At 45.0% G+C, this 24,324-nt stretch overlaps 1 protein-coding gene across 1 annotated transcript in view; it reads left to right on the top strand.

Moving 5' to 3' along the window:
• The window catches only part of LOC142466165 (uncharacterized), a 206,534-nt gene that overhangs the window by 164,648 nt on the left and 17,562 nt on the right, over positions 1-24,324 (top strand). The window contains exons 73-81 of the mRNA XM_075570996.1: positions 1,531-1,644; positions 3,225-3,488; positions 6,009-6,155; positions 6,446-6,624; positions 6,904-7,084; positions 7,988-8,113; positions 8,647-8,775; positions 9,576-9,695; positions 12,144-12,383. Coding sequence (XP_075427111.1) covers positions 1,531-1,644; positions 3,225-3,488; positions 6,009-6,155; positions 6,446-6,624; positions 6,904-7,084; positions 7,988-8,113; positions 8,647-8,775; positions 9,576-9,695; positions 12,144-12,383 — 1,500 coding nt within the window. The remainder of the gene's footprint in view (positions 1-1,530; positions 1,645-3,224; positions 3,489-6,008; positions 6,156-6,445; positions 6,625-6,903; positions 7,085-7,987; positions 8,114-8,646; positions 8,776-9,575; positions 9,696-12,143; positions 12,384-24,324) is intronic.

The raw sequence follows: 24,324 nt of genomic DNA, 5'->3' as shown, positions 1-24,324 counted from the left end.
ACACTATTGTCCTTGTAGTTGTGGACATAAAACAGGGATTTCCTTTCTTATTGTCTGACTTTGTTGCATTTATTGGATTATAATTCCCTGTACTGTTTTTAATAATACAGTTATTGTTACTGTTTTGTCTCCTTTGTGAAGCACTGATTCTGAATACATTGTGGGCGCTATATAAATAAAGACCTACATATATACACTAGTACCTTATACTTGTCACATACACTCTCCTGTTGTTATTTTCATGATTGATACAGTATCTTTCACTCATGGATTAATTCCTCCAATTTAAGCCTCATAGTTTGTATTGTCTTCCATGCATCTAGTAACTCTTTGCAACTCTTCCTATTGCTCCATGTAAACATGCCCCAAGTCTTCTGCTCACACAGGAAGAAACCAACCTGAGCAAAGAACCTCCATGATTTACGGATAAGAGATACATGTTCTCAGAGGCCATCGTAGTGTCAGTTTAACAGCAAAACAGATTCCCGAGGTTTGAGGTTCAGGCCATTTCTGGCAATCTCAAAGAGATGTTGTATTGTATTGTATGTCTTTATTTATATAGCGCCAAAAGTGTACTCAGCACATCACAAAGAATACAGTACAGGGAATTATAATTATATAATAAGTGCAGCAAAATCAGACAATAGGAAAGGAAATCCCTGCCCCGAAGATCTTACAATCTAAGAGGTTTAATGGGAAACTTACAGAGACAGCAGGTGAGGGAATAAGTGCTGTAGATGGCAGGGCTTGGTCACAATGGGTGGTAGGAGTGACTGAGTGTGGGACAATAGCCATGAGTACAGGCTATTGGGATACTTGATTTGTGGGGTGAGATTTAAGGCTGGTCAGTATTAAATGAAAAGGTTAATACCATTTACAGGGGAAGAGATGGCAGGGAGGCGTGGGTGAGATCAGGTGTGTATGTCTGGCTGCAGGCTATGGGGAGATCCCCAGCAGTGGGAAGGAGTAAATAGAGGGTGTGAATAGAGGATTTGTGTGGGTGTTTTTTGTTGCGGGGTATATACGTTTTTGGGAGAGAGGTGTATAAATAATGGTGCAGTGGGGAGAGGGGATGTTGGAGAGAACAGAGACATTCACAAAGGAGTGAGAAAACAGTCAACAGAAAAAGCAGTAGGGAGGGCATAGAAAGATGCAGGAGGAGAGACTTCACAGGTAATGGAGGCTGCAAGTGAACAAATAATGACAGATGTTAAAAGTGAATGTCTCACAGTGGCAACGTTGTAATGCAGAGTCCAGATCTTCCTCCAATCTTCACCTCCAATTTCAACTCCAAAATTAACTCTTTCAGACACTTAAGATGTGACTCTTTTGATGTTACACAGCCATGATGTTATTATTTCTTCATGTTCTTGACTCTATTTATTTAAGATGTGTGGGATATCACAAAGCCAACTTCTCAGACAGGGTGCAGATGAGCTATTTATTGTATCTTGGACATATGCACTAGTAGAAGAGATTCAATAGCACATATAATATTTATTTACATTATAATATATGTCATTATTCTAGGTGTCTTTAACGATGATAAAACGGATGATTTCACGGCGGCTAATGGATCACGGCTGCAATACAATGGAGAGAAACTCCCCAACGATTCCCTCATCTTTGAAATTGGAAAGACCTGTAAGTGTCTGTATTTAAGCTTCTTTTACAATAGATACAGTGTTATCTCTTCCACTAATAGCAGGAGCACACTACAACCCAACTACCTATGCTCATAGTTTGGAGTGAAGGTAAATTCTGCCTTAAAAGCCTTTCCTTAGAATGTGAGCTTTTCTAGGTCCGATTACCTATTATATTAGTATGAAGAAAACTGTTCCAATAATAACAATATTAACATTCAGGAACCCCTGGTACTCGTCTATTCTTACCTAAGCAAGCATTTCCCTGACTAATAGCGACTACTTCTACCTGCGGAGGAAAAAGAAAGGTTATTTTGATATAAAGGACTGTTGTGCACATTTTAACTGAACCCTCGTAGTGCCAGTATTGTAGGTCCCCATCCTAATCAAGCTGTTCTGACGTAGTAGTTCAGTTAAAGCAGCAATTCTACATTAACCCCTTATTTTTCTTTCTATTTAACTTATTTTTATATGTAAAGCATGTGACAATGAATAATTCTAGATTCTTACCTAGACTGGTAATCACAGAAAAAGACAGAATATGAGCTCCAGGAGGGTAGCAAATGATCAGAATTGTAGTAAATGTACCAGAGCCTAGTATATGGGTTAAAGGAGGCAAAAACTGTATTGATAGGACTATAATGTAGTGGAGGGTAGGAGAGGACACAGATGTAGGCAAAGTTAAGGCTTATTTGTGAAAGAAAAATGTGTGGGCTAAGATAAGCCTCTCAGGAGTTTAGCAGCCTTAGTAAGTAGCTCCGTGTCAAACTGCAATGGGTGTGGAGTATATGCTCCTCCAGCTGGTATGCTGTGTCCGCATCAGCTACTCCAGTAAACCCTCTGTGATCCCCAATGGCATCCGTTCGGTCCAAGCAGTATGCAGGGGAGTAGATAGATCACAGGTATTGGCGCTCCAAGGAAAAAATCAGGAAACTCCCCAGCAAAGATGAACTCAAGGAGTGAAAAAAGCGCCACAGGAGGCGTGAAACGCGTGGGAGGAGGGTCTTCTGTTTTTGTTCATGGTTTTAATGTAGTTCTATTAAATTGAGTTTAGTTCATTTTTTGCTGGTGCGTTTCCTGATTTTTTCCTTGGAGCGGCAATCTCTCCTAATCTGATAATCCTTTTGTGCTCCCGTTATAAATCTGTAAAAATCCTGATTGTGTGCCTCACTTTGTGCTGCAGTCTGTGAAATGCTGCAGCTGATATGTAACATTATATTACTAAGTAGCACATTATTCTTACAGCTTTCAGAGCAATAGACAGTCTGCTGTTTGGAACACAGCAACATATCTGTTTGTGATACTTTGTTGCCAAAGTACAGAGCTCAAAAAAGGTGTCAGAGCCTCTTTCAAATGAGGAAGTGAATATGACTTTCTAAATAACTGCTGTGGAAACCAAAGATTCATCAGTACATTCAAAAAACCATTCAAACCGGCATAAGGGGTTAAAAAAAAACGCAGAAAGTATTATCTAATACTACAGAACTGATTTATTTAAAAATATAAACATATATGATTTTTCATATTAATAAATAATAATAATTAATAAATAGACTCTAAAGTGACCGTTTTCTTTCACAGGGAAAACCACTGATCTAAGCAGCATCTTTGTTTACAATGCCACGGAGGGAGAATCGTGGCTCACCTACAACAATAACAGCTTTGTGCCCCTGTTTTATGATGAGCTGCTGTTAATTAGTAACCCAGCCACCATTCAGAGAGCGAATGAAACCTGTAAAGGGAATGATGAGTGCATCTTTGACATCTTGAGTACAGGAGACTTTGCAGTGGGACGAGCCACGCTGGAGAACGCTAAATCATTCACGGAACAGAACAACACCATGAGTAAGAGGGGACCCCCAACTTCTCCTCTACAGTGGAGATCTCACTCTGTTACATGTATTTGCACAATTCTAAGGGTGCAATCAAAATCAAAGAGCTTCAGTGACAATAAGAAAAGGCACTTTATTCCCATAACCTTTAGAAGTAATCATTACAAGAGCTTCTGACAACAAATAGAATTAATAGCTTACAAGAGAACTAGATCTTTCATGGAGAGGTTCTGTGCTGCAGGGAGTGGGGGAGGTTTTGTGCTGCAGGGAGTGGGGGAGGTTCTGTGCTGCAGGGAGTAGGGGAGGTTCTGTGCTGCAGGGAGTAGGGGAGGTTCTGTGCTGCAGGGAGTAGGGGAGGTTCTGTGCTGCAGGGAGTGGGGGAGGTTCTGTGCTGCATGGAGTGGGGGAGGTTCTGTGCTGCAGTAAGTAGAGGAGGTTCTGTGCTGCAGGGACTAGAGGAGGTTCTGTGCCGCAGGGAGTAGGGGAGGTTCTGTGCTGCAGGGAGTGGTGGATGTTTTGTGCAGCAGTGAGTGGGGGATGCTCTGTGCTGCAGGAAGTGGGGGATGCTCTGTGCTGCAGGGAGTGGGGGATGCTCTGTGCTGCAGGGAGTGGGGGAGGTTCTGTACTGCAGAGAGTAGGGGAGGTTCTGTGCTGCAGGGAGTGGGAGAGGTTCTGTGCTGCAGGGAGTGGGGGAGGTTCTGTGATACAGGGAGTGGGGGAGGTTCTGTGCTGCAGGGAGTGGGGGAGGTTCTGTGCTGCAGGGAGTGGGGGAGGTTCTGTACTGCAGGGAATAGGGGAGGTTCTGTGCTGCAGGGAGTAGGGGAGGTTCTGTACTGCAGGGAGTAGGGGACGTTCTGTGCTGCAGGAAGTAGAGGAGGTTCTGTGCTGCAGGGAGTGGGGGAGGTTCTGTGCTGCAGGAAGTAGAGGAGGTTCTGTGCTGCAGGGAGTAGGGGAGGGTCTGTGTTGCAGGAAGTAGAGGAGGTTCTGTGCTGCAGGGAGTAGGAGAGGTTATGTACTGCAGAGAGTAGGGGAGGTTCTGTACTGCAGGGAGTAGGGGAGGTTCTGTACTGCAGAGATTAGGGGAGGTTCTGTGCTGCAGGGAGTAGGGGATGTTCTGTACTGCAGGGAGTAGGGGATGTTCTGTGTTGCAGGGAGTGGGGGAGGTGCTGTGCTGCAGGGAGTAGGGTAGGTTCTGTGCTGCAGGGAGTAGGGGAGGTACTGTGCTGCAGGGAGTAGGGGAGGTTCTGTGCTGCAGGGAGTAGGGGAGGTTCTGTGCTGCAGGAAATAGAGGAGGTTCTGTGCTGCAGGGAGTAGGGGAGGGTCTGTGCTGCAGGGAGTAGGGGAGGTTCTGTGCTGCAGGGAGTAGGGGAGTGTCTGCGTTGCAGGAAGTAGAGGAGGTTCTGCGCTGCAGGGAGTGGGGGATGTTCTGTGCTGCAGGGAGTAGGGGATGCTCTGTGCTGCAGGGAGTAGGGGAGGGTCTGTGTTGCAGGGAGTGGGGGAGGTTCTGTGCTGCAGGGAGTGGGGGAGGTTCTGTGTTGCAGGGAGTGGGGCAGGTTCTGTGCTGCAGGGAGTAGGGGAGGTTCTGTGCTGCAGGGAGTAGGGGAGGTTCTGTGCTGCAGGAAATAGAGGAGGTTCTGTGCTTCAGGGAGTGGGGGAGGGTCTATGCTGCAGGGAGTAGGGGAGGTTCTGTGCTGCAGGGAGTAGGGGAGGTTCTGTGCTGCAGGGAGTAGGGGAGGGTCTGCGTTGCAGGAAGTAGAGGAGGTTCTGCGCTGCAGGGAGTGGGGGATGTTCTGTGCTGCAGGGAGTAGGGGAGGCTCTGTGCTGCAGGGAGTAGGGGAGGGTCTGTGTTGCAGGGAGTGGGGGAGGTTCTGTGCTGCAGGGAGTGGGGGAGGTTCTGTGTTGCAGGGAGTGGGGGAGGTTCTGTGCTGCAGGGAGTGGGGGAGGCTCTGTGCTGCAGGGAGTAGGGGAGGTTCTGTGCTGCAGGGAGTGGGGGAGGTTCTGTGCTGCAGGGAGTGGGGGAGGTTCTGTGTTGAAGGGAGTAGGGGAGGTTCTGTGCTGCACGGAGTAGGGGAGGTTCTGTGTTGCTGGGAGTGGGGGATGTTCTGTGCTGCTGGGAGTGGGGGAGGTTCTGTGCTGCAGGGAGTGGGGGAGATTCTGTGCTGCAGGGAGTAGGTGAGGGTCTGTGTTGCAGGGAGTAGGGGAGGTTCTGTGCTGCAGGGAGTAGGGGAGGTTCTGTGTTGCAGGGAGTAGGGGAGGTTCTGTGCAGCAGGGAGATGGGGAGGTTCTGTGCTGCAGGGAGTAGGGGAGGGTCTGTGTTGCAGGGAGTAGGGGAGGTTCTGTGTTGCAGGGAGTAGGGGAGGTTCTGTGTTGCAGGGAGTAGGGGAGGTTCTGTGTTGCAGGGAGTAGGGGAGGTTCTGTGCAGCAGGGAGATGGGGAGGTTCTGTGCTGCAGATTAATATATTGCCAATTATTAGAAGTAGCTGATTAAAGAATCGTTACCAAACCTTTTCTTCTGCAATGTTTCCTTCTCCAGATAACTTTCCTCCCAATATAACCGGCCCGTCCACTCTAAGCACAGCGCTGAACACACCTGTGACAGTGTATTACACAGCCACGGACCAGAATAATGACACCGTGGTGTTCTCTCTGCAGACAAACTCCAGTGATATAAATATAACAGGTAAGAATATTATTAACATAAGTATCCAATGTGCACTCAGAATACAGAGGAATCCTCTCCTGCTTATCTCCTCTAACAGACATATGTACAAATTGAAATGTAATAGAGATTATATGAGATCCTATAACACTGAAACACAGTCCCCAGTACACACCGTCCTTCTGTTTCCATCTCTATGTTGAGCTACCTGCAGGAGCTGTTTAGCTTCACGTTAGAGGTCCATACTGTGTCATCTCAGCACCGTTTCAGTCATTATTCCATAGCCTGGTCTCTGTTTTGTGGTTATACAGAAAGTGGAGCCCTGGTGTGGAATCCGACCAGCTCGGCACCAATTATCGCCATCATCCAAGCAAATGACTCCAAAGCAGCTTCTGAAATAGTTCTCACCCTGGTCCTGTGTAACTGCACCAACAATGGCAGCTGCCTCTATAACAAGACGACGAGTGTGGAGAACAGCACAAATTTCAGGGTAAGTGGACACATTAAGTGGCAGTGGGTATTTTCACCAGTGTAACACTCATTGCAAATCAGGTGAGATTAGCTAATGTCAGAATTCCTTGTTCAGAAAAGGTCACAGACCCTGATAACTCAGGTTTGTCACGCACAGAAATGATGTAATTTACAGTAATCCTCTGATTTTATATTGAAATTGGGGCAAGGACAGAAACTGCATGGGTTTATTTGTATCACTAGTCCCTGAATGTGTAGTTTGTGGCTGATTCTCTGTGCGTTGGTCCTTTCTCTGCAGGTTGCAGGCTGTAACTGCTCTGCTGCATGGACAGGAATGTTCTGTGAAGAGGATCTGGACGGCTGCTTGGAAAATAAATGTTATAATACCAGCAGCTGCAGGGATATAAAAGCCCCGGGGGAAGGGTTTGAATGTGGGCCCTGTCCTTCTGGCCTGAGTGGAGACGGAATAAAGTGTGCTGGTAAGGCCAAATATCCCTTCCTCTCTTTCTGTGGCACAATGTATTCCCTTATCACTATATGAATGAGTACATTATATTGCAGTGAGGGTCTCTTTCGCCAGGGCCGTTTTAAGGCCTTCGTAGGCCCTGGGCACTTTTATTTCTAGAAGCCTGTGTTTCTGATATTTTTACTCCTTTTTATGCTAATTTCATCGTTTGCTTGTTTCTTTCGATACTGGCGATATGTGGCATTGATACTTTTGTTTCAATATTTAAAGGTATCGATACTTCGAAGGCATTTTAAATTAAAATTAGCTGTTTTCTCTTATTTTGTGATTTTTTTGTTTGGGTATTTTTTCAAGTGAAATTTTGTAGGCCCTAAAAGGTTCGTAGGCCCCGGGCTCTGAGTCTAGTCGGCCTAATGTATAAAGCGGCCCTGTCTGCAGCATTGAACGAGTTAGGTAAAAAAGTAATATGTTGCCCCTTAAGGTGATCTGTAAATGATTCAATATTACAGAAGTCACGACAAGGGTGCTGAAAAAGCAATGTTATCATCAGGTTCCCTAAGTAACAGAATTACTGGGTGCTGCTTTGTATCTTTGTACTCGAATCATCTGGGAGTTTCACACGGTGTCGTACATGTCCGTGCCTACCAATAAGAGCCCCTTGGAGCCTGGATATTCCCTTGGAATCCATACGTCCCAGGGGTTCCCAGCTCTCTGGGTGGCCCAAAGGAGGCCTGGAGTACTCACACTGCTACTAATCTTTAGTACTCCGGCATTAACTCTTTCACACACAGAGGGGTGACCGTGTGCAGAGCATGTTCATGTAATGTTCACAGGAGACCTTTCTGAAAGTCTTTATTTACTGCATGCTTCAAGTAATTGTTCCTACTATAGTTTAAAATAAGTGTTTTTTATCCAGATATAAACGAGTGTTATCTCAACACGTCAAGTTGTGAACAAATTTGCACCGATATTCGTGACGGATACAACTGCAGCTGTGACGCTGGATACAAAGTGAATGAATTCAACCACTCCAAGTGTGACGGTAACTGTCATTATCTATTCTCTACGCAGCTCCCCTTCCTGCTCAATCACATCCATGCAGCAGCAGCAGCAGCAGCGGCAGCAGCAGCAGCAGCAGCAGCAGCAGCAGCAGCAGCAGCAGCAGCAGCAGCACTACTGTGTGTGCATCTCTCACCTTCCAGCCTGAAAGTGTCCCAATACACAGACTGCTCTGACTTCCCCCCAATAGCTACCTGATCTTAGAGGTCATTAGAGGTCATTAGAGGTGGCCAGGTGTAAAGGCAGGAGCTATTTTAACATTTTCTTTTTATCTCTCACTTTTGATAGTAGAAAGTACACAGTCATACTTAGCACTAGTTTATGCTGCTGCATCTCAGACATGCTGGTGACTCATGGCGTTTCCTGTCTGCTCTGGATTACCTAATTGCGCAGTGTCACACATTGCGGACAGGAACGAGTGTGCTTCTGATTTATGATACAGTAGATGTGGGATCTCTGTACTGTTTGTCCCTTTGTGCAGTGTTGGAAATCTGCATTCTGTCCTCTTCCCATCAGACATTGATGAATGTGCAGTGAATTCCACCTCTCCGTGTGCTGAGAACGCCCACTGTACCAATGTGCCTGGGAACTACACGTGTCAATGTAAAGCTGGGTATACAGGAGTCGCCTCCCGGCTGTGCGTTGGTGAGTACTGTGTATACCAGCTCTATGTGTCCTTCAGGGCTCAGCTCTCTCCTGGCATCAGAAAACATACCAGGGTGTAGAACCATGAGAAGTACAATACACGTGCTGTCAGGAATCGTAACTCTAATGGTGCAATTGAACCTAGAAACATCGATTGGAGAAGCAGTTAAACATCTATTCGTTATTAATCTGTATATAGACCTTTCTAAGTTTAGTTCTGAAAGTCAAACAAATATCACAGAATACATACAGTACACACTGCTTTAGTGCACGGCCCATTCATAACTGAGGGGGTGGGGGGGGGGGGGGAAATGCTACAGTGAATTCATGCTGCAGTGATCAGGTTGCTGCAGAATAAAAAATAAAACAGAAGTTCATAAAATGGTTAAAAATATTCAGTGCTCTTATTTTACACTTGTTTACACTTTCTACTTCGAAATGATAAGAATACATAGAGTCGGAAGGTAACAAAGTACTATTTCTAAATCCTGCGTGTGAAACCAGCAGCCATGGTATATACTCCCCAAAAACACGCACATGAAAACAAATCCCATTAGAAGTTAAAGCATCACATTGGATAACATGGAAAGTCTGGCTAAGACATCACACGAGCAAAACATGTGCTTTCAAAATGTAGTATCACAGAGATAATCCAACCACAACTCAAGGGCTGCCTTCATTATTACAGTACGTACAAACAGGCCCAATGTACTGTGACATTAAATGTAAGTAGTCCCTGAGTGCCAGGTCAGAGGAAGCTCCTAACATCACAGTGACTGAGGATCCATCTCTGTTTGCAGATATCAATGAGTGTGCAGACTCTAACTCAACAGTCTGTCCCACCCAATCCATCTGTATCAACACCAACGGCAACTTCACATGCGACTGCCTGTCCGGATACAGTGGAGCCAACTGCACAGGTGAGATACAGCCACTGGTAAAGCCAAGCAGAGGTAGGTGTGTCACACTATGGTGGGCCAGGCAAGGTGCAAATAATACACAGCTTTATTAGGAGACATAATACAAACAGCACCGGGGCAGTTTAAAGGGAAGATGTCAGCACTGCAAACTTCTGAAAACCTGAGATTTTATTTAAAAATCTGCTAGAAAATTTATGCTTTATTTTAATATAGACCTGATACTGAGTGTGTTAGTGTTACACACCGGGTGACAGGGCATGTTAGGCAACGGATCTGTCCAGTTGTTGCCTCTGTGGTGCAGTTCTACCCGGCTACTTGAGACGAGCGAAACTGTCAAAATTCGTTTTGCGGAATTTCCCGAGCTTTCCATTCAAAATCCGGTCCACGGGGTAAAATTGTGCAAATTTCAATCCATGCGGATTAATCAAAAACCGCCATTGGATACAATGCGCTGGTAGATTTCACCAATCCGTGGATTCCGCAATCCGCTGGATTTTAAGAATCCAATCTTCGGATGCGCGGATTGTCAATGATAAAAAAAATGACGGAAAAGGCGAATCTCCCTTTTTGAGATTGATCAGTGGAAATCTGCAGACCAAAGGAACCGAACAAATCTGCAAAATAAATGTGCCCATCTGTACCGGTGAGGGCAGCCTAGGGGTTGTGCAGTGGCACAGATTGCGGGACCTGCCTAATACCATCCTCCTCCTGGAGGCCTCTGACGCAGCGCAGGTGGGCTCGGTGTGGGGCAAGAGGATACACAATACCTGTCTATTTTAGCCTCCAGCCTAGCAATCTCCTCATTCAACATAGAGAAGACCCTGCAGATGGGACAGTAACTAAACCTCCAGAATGTCCCAGGGAGCAATACTGCTTTCCATCTACTGCACTGGACAAGCCCAAATATTGTAACAGGTGTATACGCTATTATCAATGCGATGTTATACTCCTTCTGTGTTCTATCTCATGCTTGCCTAAAACTCACACTTACAAAACCTGAGGGCACTTGGAATAAACAGATGGTAGCTGGTATAGCGAGCAAGCTCCCAGCGAGATTAGGACATGCAGCCGTCAGTGCAGGCTGCAGGTAGGAGGGCCGTCAGAGCAAGCGCAGGTCAGGGCATGCTGCAAGTCACACAGGTTAGCAACAAGGCAGGGACAAGATGGCTGGAACAAGATGGCTGAACCATATTGATCTGGAAAGCAGGAAGGAGGAGACAGCAAGCTTTAGAGGGAGCTCAGGGGTGTGTCCAATAAACTGGTTGCAAACAGGTTTTTAGCCCTGTGGATGCCAGAAGTACGCAGAAGCAGTGAAGCTGTAATGCAGGATTTATATCCCTCAGTGCCTGACACACAGACTCAATAAACAGTCAGATGTACACAGGAACATCTGGTCCCTGCCCTAAAGAGCTTGCAATCTAATTTGGATTCACCAGCCACAGGGAGATTGGTAATGTTCTCTGTGCCATAAGTAGCTGGTAGTGGGATTAAAACCCAACTCCTGTCTCCCACTTCACCGGTCAGAGCCTTGGTCAAGTCTCTGCTACACAGGCCTACAACATATTGCAAAGCAGTATATCTATAACATGACAAACAATGTGTAGTGATCCCACTGGCAGATAAGGAGGTAACATATAGATCGCCCAGTCTGGACAGGAAGAAAGGGTGTGCGGTCTGCAGCTCTGAGCATCAATAGAGCAGATAAATGTCAGAAAACAGCAGCTGGTTTAATCCCACATCAAATTCTATGTCCTGACCCAAATCGAGAGAGGAAAACCACCAAGTGAACTGGAAATAGGAGCAGGACTCGGTTACATAGTCAGATTTGTATTGAAAATATTATATAATTGGGATCATTTCAATATTGTTACCTTCAGAGTTAATCCCCTCATCCCCAGAGACAGTGATCTATCAGGTACTTTGGAAGCTGAATACAGTAACATATATACATGTCCTTCTCATTCCCCAGTGGCTGGGTCTGTGTAGTGAGGGCCTATATACTGTATTCTCATTCCCCTGTGGCTGGGTCTGTATAGTGAGTGCCTGTATACTGTATTCTCATTCCCCAGTGGCTGGGTCTGTATAGTGAGTGCCTGTATACTGTATTCTCATTCCCCAGTGGCTGGGTCTGTATAGTGAGGGTCTGTATACTGTATTCTCATTCCCCAGGGGCTGGGGCTGTATAGTGAGGGCCTGTATACTGTATTCTCATCTTCTCATAATAAACGTGTCAATGATCAGGATGCTCCAATTGGCGCCATAGTTTTTGTAGTTCTATCCGTTAGCGAATCATACTTTTAAAGGCCCCGAGGTCCCTCCCCTTATCTTGTTATTACAGGCACCTGCCAGTCTGTGTATAGCCTCATTCTGACATGTTATCCATTCCTGGCCATTGTAAACACTGGTGCTCACTGTCTACTCATTCAAACTGGCGCTTTGACTTTGCAGATATTGATGAATGTGAGGGAAATGCGACCTCCTGTCCGTTGCATTCCACGTGTGCAAACACACTCGGCTCCTACAGCTGTGTCTGTGACTTGGGCTATGAGAGGGAGAACTGCACAGACATTGATGAGTGTTCCAGGGGCCTGGACAACTGTAGCAAGTGGGCAGACTGCAACAACACTGCTGGGTCCTTCAGCTGCACGTGCAGGAGCGGGTACTCCGGGGAGGGGGTGCACTGTGAAGGTAAGTTTTGTTACAGGGGGCTATATCTTGTCACATATAGAAACCTGCTCCCATAGAGTATTATACCACTTATGTTGTGATGTGTGTATCCAACACTGGACTCAAACACAACGCTAATGTAAAGTGAGAAATATAACATTTCTGCAACAACCACATAGGAGATTAGAAAATGATGCTTTATGAATATAAGTTATTCTTTATACACTTGGAGAGCGGCAGCACATTCTATGCTTTTGCTTTATGAATATGCCAGAAAAGTCTGTAATGCTTTATTATCAGAATATAGCAGTGGAGATCTTCTCTGTGTCAGACGCGGGGTCTTCACTACTCTATACACCTGTATGTACTGCAAATACAGCCTTGCACATTATATTAAATAATACATACGTGACAGAACATAAAAGATCTACAAGGCATACATTGATAAAAGGAACCAATGAACGATATCAGCTAATGGTAAATTCGTCTTCCTTTACTGTCAGAACACAAATGGCAGCTACCAGTGTCCGTGCAAGGCTGGGTTTGAACCTGTGAATGGCTCTTGTGTAGGTATGTACAATGGTTGACCCCTTCACTGCCAATGTGTTGCAAGTTGCTCTGGCAGTGAGAGGGTTGAATGCCTATTAACACTTTGCCTATTGACAAGATGTGCACAAGTAGTGGGCAGTAAGCTACGGCTGTCCTACTAACCGCATTGCTACAGCAACATGGCAGGTTGCAGCTTTTACATTGACGGATGAAGAAAGATCTGGGTGAACTCTGGTCTGAATGCGAACTGCAAATCTACTCTAGCTGGAACCCAAATATGGTTCAATGCTTATTTATCATCTGCTCTCACAGCTCGGCAGGAAGGAGGGAGCCGCAATGTGCCTGATTGTCTGGGCCAGGAGTGCTCAACTCCAGACCTCAAGCCCCACAACCGGTCAAGTTTTAAGGCAATCCTTTGGGAAATGGGGTTGGGGGCTTGAGGACTAGAGTTGAGCACCCCTGGTCTGGACCTTATACATTTAGGTTGATGGAAACTGGAGCTCTGTGAACATCTAGTATCCATGACCTAGACGTGTGTGCTGTTCTATGTCCCCATTTCCATTGCATGAGAAACTCACCAAGCGTCTGGATGTATTTTGTTGCAGATGCTGATGAATGTAATAATTCTACACTGCACTGCACAGCTGCGGGAGAAGAATGTAGGAATACTGTGGGAAGCTTTAGATGTGATTGCAGCACAGGCTTCAGCAGAGTGAATGGCAGCTGCAGAGGTTTGTGGAGACGCTCTCTCTCTACAGGATGTTATTAATATTCTGGTACAGCAATCACACAGCACAACATTGGGTGTTTCGATTGAAGCTTTCCCCAATATTTTTTCACTATCAAACAGGCTACTATTACATTATATCATAGCTCCATAATCAACGTAATAACACTGCTCACAATTAATTTCTGTCCCGAAGAGCTTACAATCTTTATTAGTAAAGAAATTAAAAAGTAATCAAATAATACAGAGAAAGCACAGGGTCTCCAAATATGCGCCATAGTGCATGGCCGTATAAAAATGATCGAATAAATTGGTTAAAAGGAGAGGTACGAGATGCACTCACAAGGGAAGGGAAGATAAAAGCATTGAGAGAAAAATGCTCAGGGTCACACCCGATGGAGTCGTCATCTGGGACACCTGGGACCAGAACGCTGGATGTAAAGGTGAGAAGTGGCAGGTGAAGCTGGATTGTAGAAGGTAATGTGCAGGAGCGAATCAATCACCAGCCGGCCACTGCAAGCGAGCACCGCAAACACACGGACTAGTGTTCCAGCAGGTAACAGCAGAAAATGCCAGCATTCAAAGTGTTAATATCTTTCTCCGCGTGTCTCCACTTGCTCCGATATTCTGTAATTTGCGTCACAAGTGCACAGTACTCGCTTGCATTGGCAGGCTGGTGACGTCACCTGCAGAATATCAAACGGCCACAGTATACCAGGCCCGCCACCATTGGGTTGTTGTTCCAAGCTGAGTACTCCTTCGAGCTTGGGAGGAATGCGTCATTTGGAACCTGCCTCTGTATTCCAAACATTAATATCCTAAAACCCATAAAAAGGAGGAATAATTTTTTTTAACCAGTCTGTGAGCTCTCTTGTAATTTTAACATTTAGATAAATACATGTATTGAATTTTTGTATTTTTTGTTTTTCAAGTTGCAGAAAATGCTACAAGTACAAGTGTCCCCCAGACAACTTCGACAGTAACAGCTGGAAATGACACAGCGACATACACTGTCACTCCCACACCCCCTGTGACAAATGGAACCATCACAGGATATTCAACCAGGCCGGACACAGCAACAAGCCAGGGGGTGGACACTAACACCACATCTGTAACATCTGGGAACCAAACCAGCACAAGATCTACAGCACCTGAAACCAACGCATCAGCATCCACAGCCAGCAGCATTACCTCTTTAGCATCGCACAGTCAAGTAACCAGTATAGCCCCCAATACAACAATCCTGAGCACACCTGCAGACAATGCCACATCTGTAACATCAGGAAACCTCACTACTCTGACATCTGTAACATCAGGAAACCTGACTACTCCGACATCTGTAACATCAGGAAACCTGACTACTCCGACATCTGTAACATCAGGAAACCTGACTACTCAGGCATCTGTAACAAACACAACAACTCCTGCAGTCAGCGGTGTCACGTCTGTATTAGACAATCAAGTAACTGTAAATATAACAAACGAGAGCATGACTAAAGGTAACTCCACATTTGTTACATCTGGAACCCAGACAATTATAACTACTCCAGCATTTGGAACTAATGTATCGATCCCTACAGTCAGCAGTATCACTTCTCCAGGATTGGACAGTCAGGTTACCATAAATACAACAATTCAGAGCACGATGGCAGGTAACTTCACATCTGTAACATCTGGAAACCAGACAATTGTGACCACTCCAGCATCTGTAACAAATACTAGCAGTGTCCCTTCTGTAGCATCTAACACTATACATCCTAATGTAACAATGCCTAGCACGAGTGGCGGTAACTCCACATCTGGAACATCTGGATACCAGACTACTGTTACCAATCCGGCATCTGTAACAAACACGACATCTCCTATAGTCAGCGGTGTCACATCTGTAACATCAGGCACGACTGAGGGTAACTCAACATCTGCAACATCTGGAAACCAGACATTGATCAAAACCCCAGCACCTGTAACCAATACATCAACTCCTAGGAACAGCAGTGTCACTTCACCTGCATTGGACAGTAAGGTAACTTTAAATACAACAATGCAGAGTACTACTATAACAAATACTAGCAGTGTCTCTTCTGCAGCATCTAACAATCATGGGACCAGTATAGCCCCAAACACAACATTCCACAGCACCCCTGCAGCTAACCCCACAGCGTTAACATCTGGGGAAACGAATCCTACAGCCACAATATCAACAGCAACAACGAGAAATACAACAACCTCTACAACAACAGCCACTACAGCGTCTAGCACAAGCGGGAGTGTGACAGGAGGTAAGCACGGTATGGGCAGGAAGAAATGACAAAACATGTGATAGTGAAGTTCTCACCCACAGGTCACCTAAAGTATGGGGATTTATTTATTTGTTCAAAAGAATACACCCCCACACTTCTAATATATAACGTAATAATATTCCTCCAGACTTTGATAAGATTGTTTGTTTCCATATAAATCTCTGGCTGGTCAATCTTTATTTATTCACATGCAACTCTACAAGTGCATACCCAGAACCCTTTGCACCAGCGTCTTGTGTATTTTTGGGCTGAGGGTTTTAGAAACGTGAAGTATGTGAGTGACCATGTTAGAACTGAAACATGGAAAAAAGGAACCGGGTAGAGAAACGAGGGAGTTTAATATTCTGATAGACAATAATATGAAGGTATGTAACAGAATGTAACAGTATGTAGTTATGTAACAATATGTAGATATGTAGTAATAATAATAATAGTAATAATAACTATTTCATATAGCACTTTTCTCCCAATGGGACCCAAGCGCGTCACAATTACAGTATAGCGCGCAGTACGCAGCACATAGAAATATTACAGACACAGTCCCTGCCCCGCAGAGCTTACAATCAGCACATAGAAATATTACAGACACAGTCCCTGCCCCGCAGAGCTTACAATCTATGTTTTTGGTGCCTGACATACAGGGAGATAAAGTGACTGCCCAAGGTCACAAGGAGCTGACACTGGGAATTGAACAATCATCCCCTGCTTCACTCTCAGTGTTGTTGTTATCAGAGTCAGTGTGTTTACTCACTGAGACGCTCCCTCATCCCGGTATGTACGTTTGTATCCCACTTCCAACACCCTGTGTGGGGGAATATCCCACCTTATATTCATCCCTCTCCCTTTACTGCAGGAGGGTGTTTTACGTGATGGGAAATAATGCAGCACACACCTCCCCGAGAGTAGAATCAGACACAAATCTGTAGAAACGCTGCTCCTCCAAATTACAGGAAAGAGAGTGTAGTCCAATTAATGAGTATAAACCTATTAAGAGATAAATACAATTTGTATGAAATCCCTTCTCCAGGATAAATCGTGTCTTTTCTGTGTAAAACGTTTGATGTTTCCTTCTTTTCTTCATGTTTTAGCTGTTTCACTTTTTGATTACGGGAACATGGCCGGAGATAGCTCCTTTGTTTTGAAACAAACAGATTTCACCTCCCCGCTGTTCCAACCGGATATCGGATTCCCCTTTGGGAACAAGCTGCGGAATTCTTTATATGTGAGTACAAATTCCGGGAGTAGGGATCCCCTCTTTCCTCCATGTCCTTATCTTTCTGCCAGGATGTAATAACCGCACCTCTTGTGTTGTCTTCTTCTAGTACACAGACAACGGGCAGATCATCTTCCCAGTCTCCAAAAACAACATCTTCTCCTACACTAACCCACCAGCCAGTGGATTCCCTGCAGAATACAACGTGGCCATGATAGCTGTGTTTTGGGATGATGCCGACTTCTCCAGAAACGTGGGGACGACGTATTATCAGGTTGGTTTATTTAGCGTCTTCTGGCATTACATTGTAGTCATCACACTCATGACCATTCCTCTAATCTACCTAAATCATTGGCTGGGCATGTAACATCATGGAACCAAGATGGTTAGCTTGTAGAACAGTTCTGCCCCAAATATTATGTGATTGGCAACAGGTTTTATGGTCCGTATTTTGAACCAATAGGAATATGTCAGGAGCAGTTCGGGGAACAATGCTGTGGTTCAGAGAGTGGAATCCATGATCCAGAACTATATGAAGACCTCATACACTGCTCAGTGGACCTTGAAGATTACGTGGGTGAATGCTCCAGCGTACCCAGCTAAGAACAATGATGACCAGGTGAGTAAAGCAGGTCTGTTAAGCCCTTTGCTGTGAGCAGGGTCTGCAATGTGTTTAAATTCTGTCCCCTTCCAAACTGTTCATCTTGTGCTGAGATTTGTTCATTAACATTTTGCACTAATTACATGTTTAGACCAACACATACCAGGCTGTGCTGACTACAGATGGCACCGTTTCATACATCTTGATGCTATATAAAGATGGCGGGATGAACTGGAACGTGTCCAATCGCTTCTCCAATGTCCTCATCGGCTATTCCAGGTAACCCGACTGCTTCTATCCCGCCAATGAATGTGCCCGGCAGAGGGCAGGAGGCCTGTGGGGCTTTAACTATTGTGTAATAACGTTTTTATCTCATCAATCCTGAATCCCGTATTCTCTGGTGACAATAGGTTTTAATAAACTCTTGGATTGTTAATTTAGAAGTAATCGGGCTCTCCAGGTAAAACCCCTGTGATCTCAGTGAATGCACCTGTCACACTACCATAAACCCCCCTAAGGAAGGGGTGCTGGGTTATGTCCAAAGTCCTGAAACTGTAAATGATTCAGACGGATATTAATTATGATATTATAGTGTAAGATACTCGTGCATTCAGTATTGAGAATCGATTGAGAATCGATGCACTAGCGATGGGTGAATCCACCAATCCGTTTCCCGGATTTCCTCGTATTACCCCCACCCCAAATCCGTATAGCGTTGTAAAATCTGCAAACTGATTTGGTCAATTTTAATCCACGTGGATTCTTCAAAATCCGCCATTGGATACAATCAGTTAATGGATTTGTAAAATCCCAACCGCAAATTCAGCGATCCGTTAGCGGATTCTTAAAATCCGTCTGCGGATTGCGGAATCTGCAGGGTGTATTGGAAATAATAATAAAGAATCCACAAAATGCCAATCGCCCTTTTTGAGATTGATCCGCTGAAATCCGCGGATCAATGGATCCGGCCGATCCGCTGTGGATCTAAATCCGCCCCAAAACATCGCTGATCACCCCTCTGATTATCTCAAAAGAGAATATGCGGTTTCTTCAATGGGACCTCACTGTGCCTTGGATTCCAGGAATAATAACTGTAAACATGGAACCAACATATATTATTCATGTCTTTCTCTTTACAGTTTAATGTAACATGATATCCAAATATTCTACGTCACAACAGCTTTAGTCTGAAATAAAAGTAGAGAAAACTCAGTGCTAACCTTTATTTATATTCCGTAGTAGATAAACGTCCCTTTATTGTACTTCATGATATGAATAATAAATAACCCTGAGCTGAAAGGGAGAGATAAGACTCTCAGGATTCATGTTTTCTCGCCTTTGTTATGGAATATGTTTTCTGTTCTGCTTCCAGTGGGGCCGCTGATGGGTTTTATAAAAATGATGCATTAATGCAAAGACCAACTCTGGAGAAATACCGCCCGTCTAACCACGTGGGAGATAACTCAGGTACGAAACTCCTCTTCCTTATTCACTGTGAGGGAAGGAGCTCGGTGCTGGGGTAACAGTCCCCGCCAGAGGCACAAAATAATGGCGGTTATTCTCCTGTGAAATATACTGGGGAAATATGTATTAAATGCAATGCTTCAAATGGCAAAACTGGGCAAACTCATCGCCCGCTGCGTTAGAAGACTTCATAGATTATACACTGCCAAGCGAACTCATCAAACTCATCAAACCGCCAAGCAAACTCAGCAAAACTGGAATGCAATTTGTGCCTGAAAATCAGGGTATTCGCTACATTCATTAAAAAGGATCTATGCAGAAAGACCGCTTAACAAAAAAACATTCACTTGCCTGCACTTTCCCACCGTGACCTGATCTGTGTTCTTGTCTCTCTCCTTTTCTGCCCGAAGAGGGGAAATCTCTGGGGGAGAATTCCCCTGTCAAATTCAGATTATTATACAGCATGGGGGAATATCTTATTTTGCCAGATCTCCACATTTGTATACCACATTTCTTTGCAGCATGGATTTGAACAGCAGGAAAATCCCTAAGTAAAATGCGGTTTTTTTTGGGTAGGCTTTGGACATGCAATATTTGTCTAATAAATACGCTGATGTGTTTCCATGCAAAAATGTGCATATCCACCCAGAGCCACCATTCTCACAGTTTAAAGACCCCTTAGCCTATAAATTCCCACATAAGGATGGTATCACACATGGTGTCATGCCAAGTTTGATTGTGTCAATATCCTGATGAGACCAAAAACTTTCAGTTGTTATTGATTGCTTGTTACCAAAGCTCTGAGTTCTCAGGACTTCTAGCCGTTTTCCCCTCTGTGATGTTCTCACTTCATCCTGTTCCTGCTGATCCATCTTCTATTATAACTCTGCAAATTTGCTTTGTTACTTGCTCCACTTGGTCCCATATTCCTGCTTTATGTATCTTTATTATTTGCGTCTACAACAATTCCTACTGTACATTATTATACTGCATCTCCATCTGCAGATTTGCGAGGTCTGTGGATATATAAACTGAACACTGGGGCTCTCGATAACAATCGCCAGAAGTGCCTGAGCTGGTTTAATGCTGAGCCTGTCCCCTGGCAGTGGAACTCTGGCTTACTGTCCTGTCCCTGTCTGTACCGGCAGGGACTCTCTGATTTCCGATACCGACCAACCAAAGCAGGTACAGTAGGAAAAGGTTCCTGTAATATTATCTTCAGCGGACATGGAGAATAGGCAGGTGATACATTGTTGCTGTACAAAAAGAGAAATGCTGTATAGTACGAATGCGTCAGTTAATGGCAAATCACACAATTCTAATCCCAGACTCTCTTTGGTTCCAGTAATTCTGTACATCTGTCAGTCTTTGGATAGATTGTTTCCTTATATTTGCAGGTCAGTCTGGCGTCACCAGGACGCTTCGCAGCACATCTCCCAGTAGGTCTCGTGCCGGCGTAAGGTGTTTCTACCACCAGGGAAATCAGTTTTCAGAAGGTTATCAGGAGAGGTCCTGGATATTCTCATCTAATGTGCCTGGTAAGCAAGTCACTGGTTATTAGGAAGCTCTTCATATTCCAGCTACCAGTATGGCATTACAACCACCTCTTACAATGGGGGTCCATTTAAAAAACGTGGATCCAAACCTCTCTGACCGTTCAGGCCACTCTAAAACTGAACGGGGGACAATAATTAGCAAATAATGCAAATGTATTTTCAGTTTAAAAGGAGGACTATATATTGATATTCTCAGAAATGTCCTTATGTTCTTCATCTTTTCAACCACCTGCAAGCCAGTTGTTATATCCACCCCATAACCACCTCAAAAAAGAACCGTGTGTGTTGGCTTTATTACAGTTTTGGATTCCTTCCAGGTGGGCATATCCAACACTCCAGGCTTGTCAAATGTGACTTTGGATCCCTTACGCCCACACTGCTACTGCCAATAACAACCGTCTTCTCCTTCTAGATCCAGAGCTCCAGGCTTATGACTGGTGCTGCAATAAGGTGGACGACCCCCGATTCTGTTCCTTGTACAGGCAGAGGAGACCCCCAATCAGCTGCAGGAACTTTAGGCCTCTATTCCCCGGTGAGTGATACATTGCATACATTTAGCTACTTGAGTCCACGTATAACAAGGAGTTATATTAAAATCTATAAGGAACATGGATCGGGCTCGCTGCATAAACACCACTAACTGTCCCCAACTCCTTGGATAAAATAAAGTTGTTCACAATTTACATTGATGAAGAATGAGCTGAGGACTGGAGCTGAGCTGATCTAACGGACTAACTCAATAAGCCTCAAAGAGTCCGATCACAGTGCAATCTGCCTAAAACTCACCTTCACGTCAATACGGGTTTTCTGTTGATCAATCTGCAGCTTCAGGGGATGACTTATTAAGGCCCTATGTTTATTATAGCATTATGACTAGCCTGCTATGATTTTGCTATATTATATTTAAGTGTGCCCAGCTGTCCCTTGATATTTTGACTTGACTTTCAAGGTGGGACTCCATTACTGCTGAAGGCACCACACCGTTTCAATACTTCTTCTTACTAACATCTGCATCATGTGTTATTGTCACTGCTCAGCCAGAACCTTATTACAGGATAGCACCTTTCATAAACATTGTCTGAAAGGTCCCACCATGCATTGCAAGACTCCCATGCTCACATTCACCAGCACTCCTGGATTTCCAGTTATACTGTAATGATCCTGGCCATGTATTACCATTATTATACACATTGTTTAATCAAGCAATTACATCAATATCTCTTATATGGAAACCTTCAAGGGTGGCATGATGAGATGAGAGGCATGAAACTAGATCCTGAGGGAGGTTCCGTTAAACTGAGATGGTGCTGAAGGGGCTATCACAGTGTAGCCCCCTGTAAACAGCTCAGGCTATACCTATCTTCCTTCTACTGCGGTAAGTCCTGTTAAGATCAGGCGCCAGTAATCATTATGGGGTTTCCCCCTTCATAGCCCTAACCTGAGTGGTAGACGCAGGCCTGGACTCTGCTGCAGGCGTGAGCAAGAGGGGAGGTTCTTCTGACTCCATAAGGGGAGGGGCTAGCTCTATATTTAGCAGCCCACTCTGGGGAGTAGAGTGGTTCTTCGTCCTTGCTGTGTGCCGTGTTCCTCTCTTGTTGATGGTTCTTCAAAAGAGAGAGTAGCTTAGGAAGAGTTTGAGTGAGCAGTGATATCGAGAGTCTAGAGCTGCTGAGTATTATGCCATGAGCCACGAATCCTGTGGAACGGTCCAAGGAGTATCAGGAGGCTACGGGCTCCCCGGCGCAGTGTGCCAGATGAGAGCGAGAGGAACCAAACCGATCAGCGTCTAACAGTAGAGCTGGTAGAAGTATAGACTGGTGGACCAATGCCCTCACCCCTCTGCCAGGGGTGATGGGGAGAGAATTCAAGACCCACCTCGATGCTAACCTCGGAGGTGGGCCATGGGGTATTGCAGCCCTAGCTCAGACCAAGTCGTGGGAGGTGAGTGGGTTGTACCTCGCCCTGGCGATTGTAGTGCGGCTGCTAAAAGCCTTGTCGTTGGGATATTGTTGCTCTGTCAAATAAAGAGACTGTTCTGCATCCGTAAAGACTGTGTGTGATTTGGAGAGTATAACCCTGGGACCTGAGGGGTTCTTCTATACCGGTCCTGTCCCATTACCCTGGGAGTATAGAAGATGGAGGCGCTGCACCACTAAGATATCATGGAGGCTAACACCCCAGAAGCCCGGTCCTGGCTCCCCCACAACAGCCCCCATGCACCCCTCACACTCCAGTAGAGACTGTGTGGGGGGGGGGGAAACAGGGTTACAACAGTTTAATGAATAACCCCCAATGTAGCAAAATATTGATGCCATGTGGCATTGGCAGCTGTGTGTTCTCTGCACTATACGCAGTTGTTATCCTGTGTTCTCTTTCCCAGGATGGATGTTTGGAGACCCGCACATTACCACCCTGGATGGGCTCAGTTACAATTTCAATGGGCTGGGAGATTTCCTTCTCTTGAATGCTTCGGATTCAGGAACCTCCCTCATCCTGCAGGGGCGTACTGCCCAGACCGGCATAGCTCGGGCCACCAACTTTGGGGCTTTTGCTGCACAGTACAGCGCCAATACTACAAATGTTACAGTAAGTGTAAGGTTAGAAGGACCAGAGCGAACTCGGCTTGAATGTACAAGCGTGAGGGCAATTTAGGGGGGCTGTTTTGAGTGGGTGTGCGGGTGGGAGATTGATTGAGTTCAGAGGTAAAAAATAAATAAAGAGGAGATTACAATAAAGAACAATGTTAATAGTTACTGAGGGAGAGACTAGAATAAGGCAGAGATTTCTGTACACGTGAGCAGAAAAGCAGAACGAGAGAGAGAGAGAGAGAGAGAGAGAGAGAGAGAATGAGAGAGAGAATGAGAGAGAGAGAGAGAGAGAGAGAGAGAGAGAGAGAGAGAGAGAGAGAGAGAGAGAATGAGAGAGAGAGAGAATGAGAGAGAGAGAGAATGAGAGAGAGAGAGAGAATGAGAGAGAGAGAGAGAATGAGAGAGAGAGAGAGAATGAGAGAGAGAGAGAGAGAGAATGAGAGAGAGAGAATGAGAGAGAGAGAGAGAATGAGAGAGAGAGAGAGAATGAGAGAATCAATAGCAGCTTTGGGTCCAGAAAATGTTAGACTCTCTGCATATTGGGATATTACCACTGCTAAATAATACCCAGATGGGCCAAGAATAATAACCAGTCGGTAATTTCAGGCATAGGTGTATATAACAAAAGATAAAGGCCCATAGGTGTGTTCCTCACCCTTAGTACAAGTATTGTTTCTGCTCCGTTCCTCTTGCAGGTGGAGTGGTATCTTGGAGGTAATGACACTATAACAGTTTATCTGAATGGACAGGAAATCACCTTCACATTTTCAGAAGGTAGGTGCTTCGCATTTACACGCAGCTTTGCTTTCAGGTTTTTATCTCACGACTGTCACTTGTGGGTTTCTTGTTTTATGCGAGATGAATATAGCCCTTAATGATGTATTGAGCTATGGTGTTCCCACCTCTCAGGCTGCATGCAACCATGAGCTTCCTGCACCCCACGGTCACAGCACTATGAAGATCG

This window comes from Ascaphus truei, chromosome 14 (assembly GCF_040206685.1).
Source record: "Ascaphus truei isolate aAscTru1 chromosome 14, aAscTru1.hap1, whole genome shotgun sequence".
Lineage (NCBI taxonomy): Eukaryota > Metazoa > Chordata > Amphibia > Anura > Ascaphidae > Ascaphus > Ascaphus truei.
Note: the sequence above shows the minus strand (reverse complement) of the source record. Positions and strands in the feature narration are given on the sequence as shown.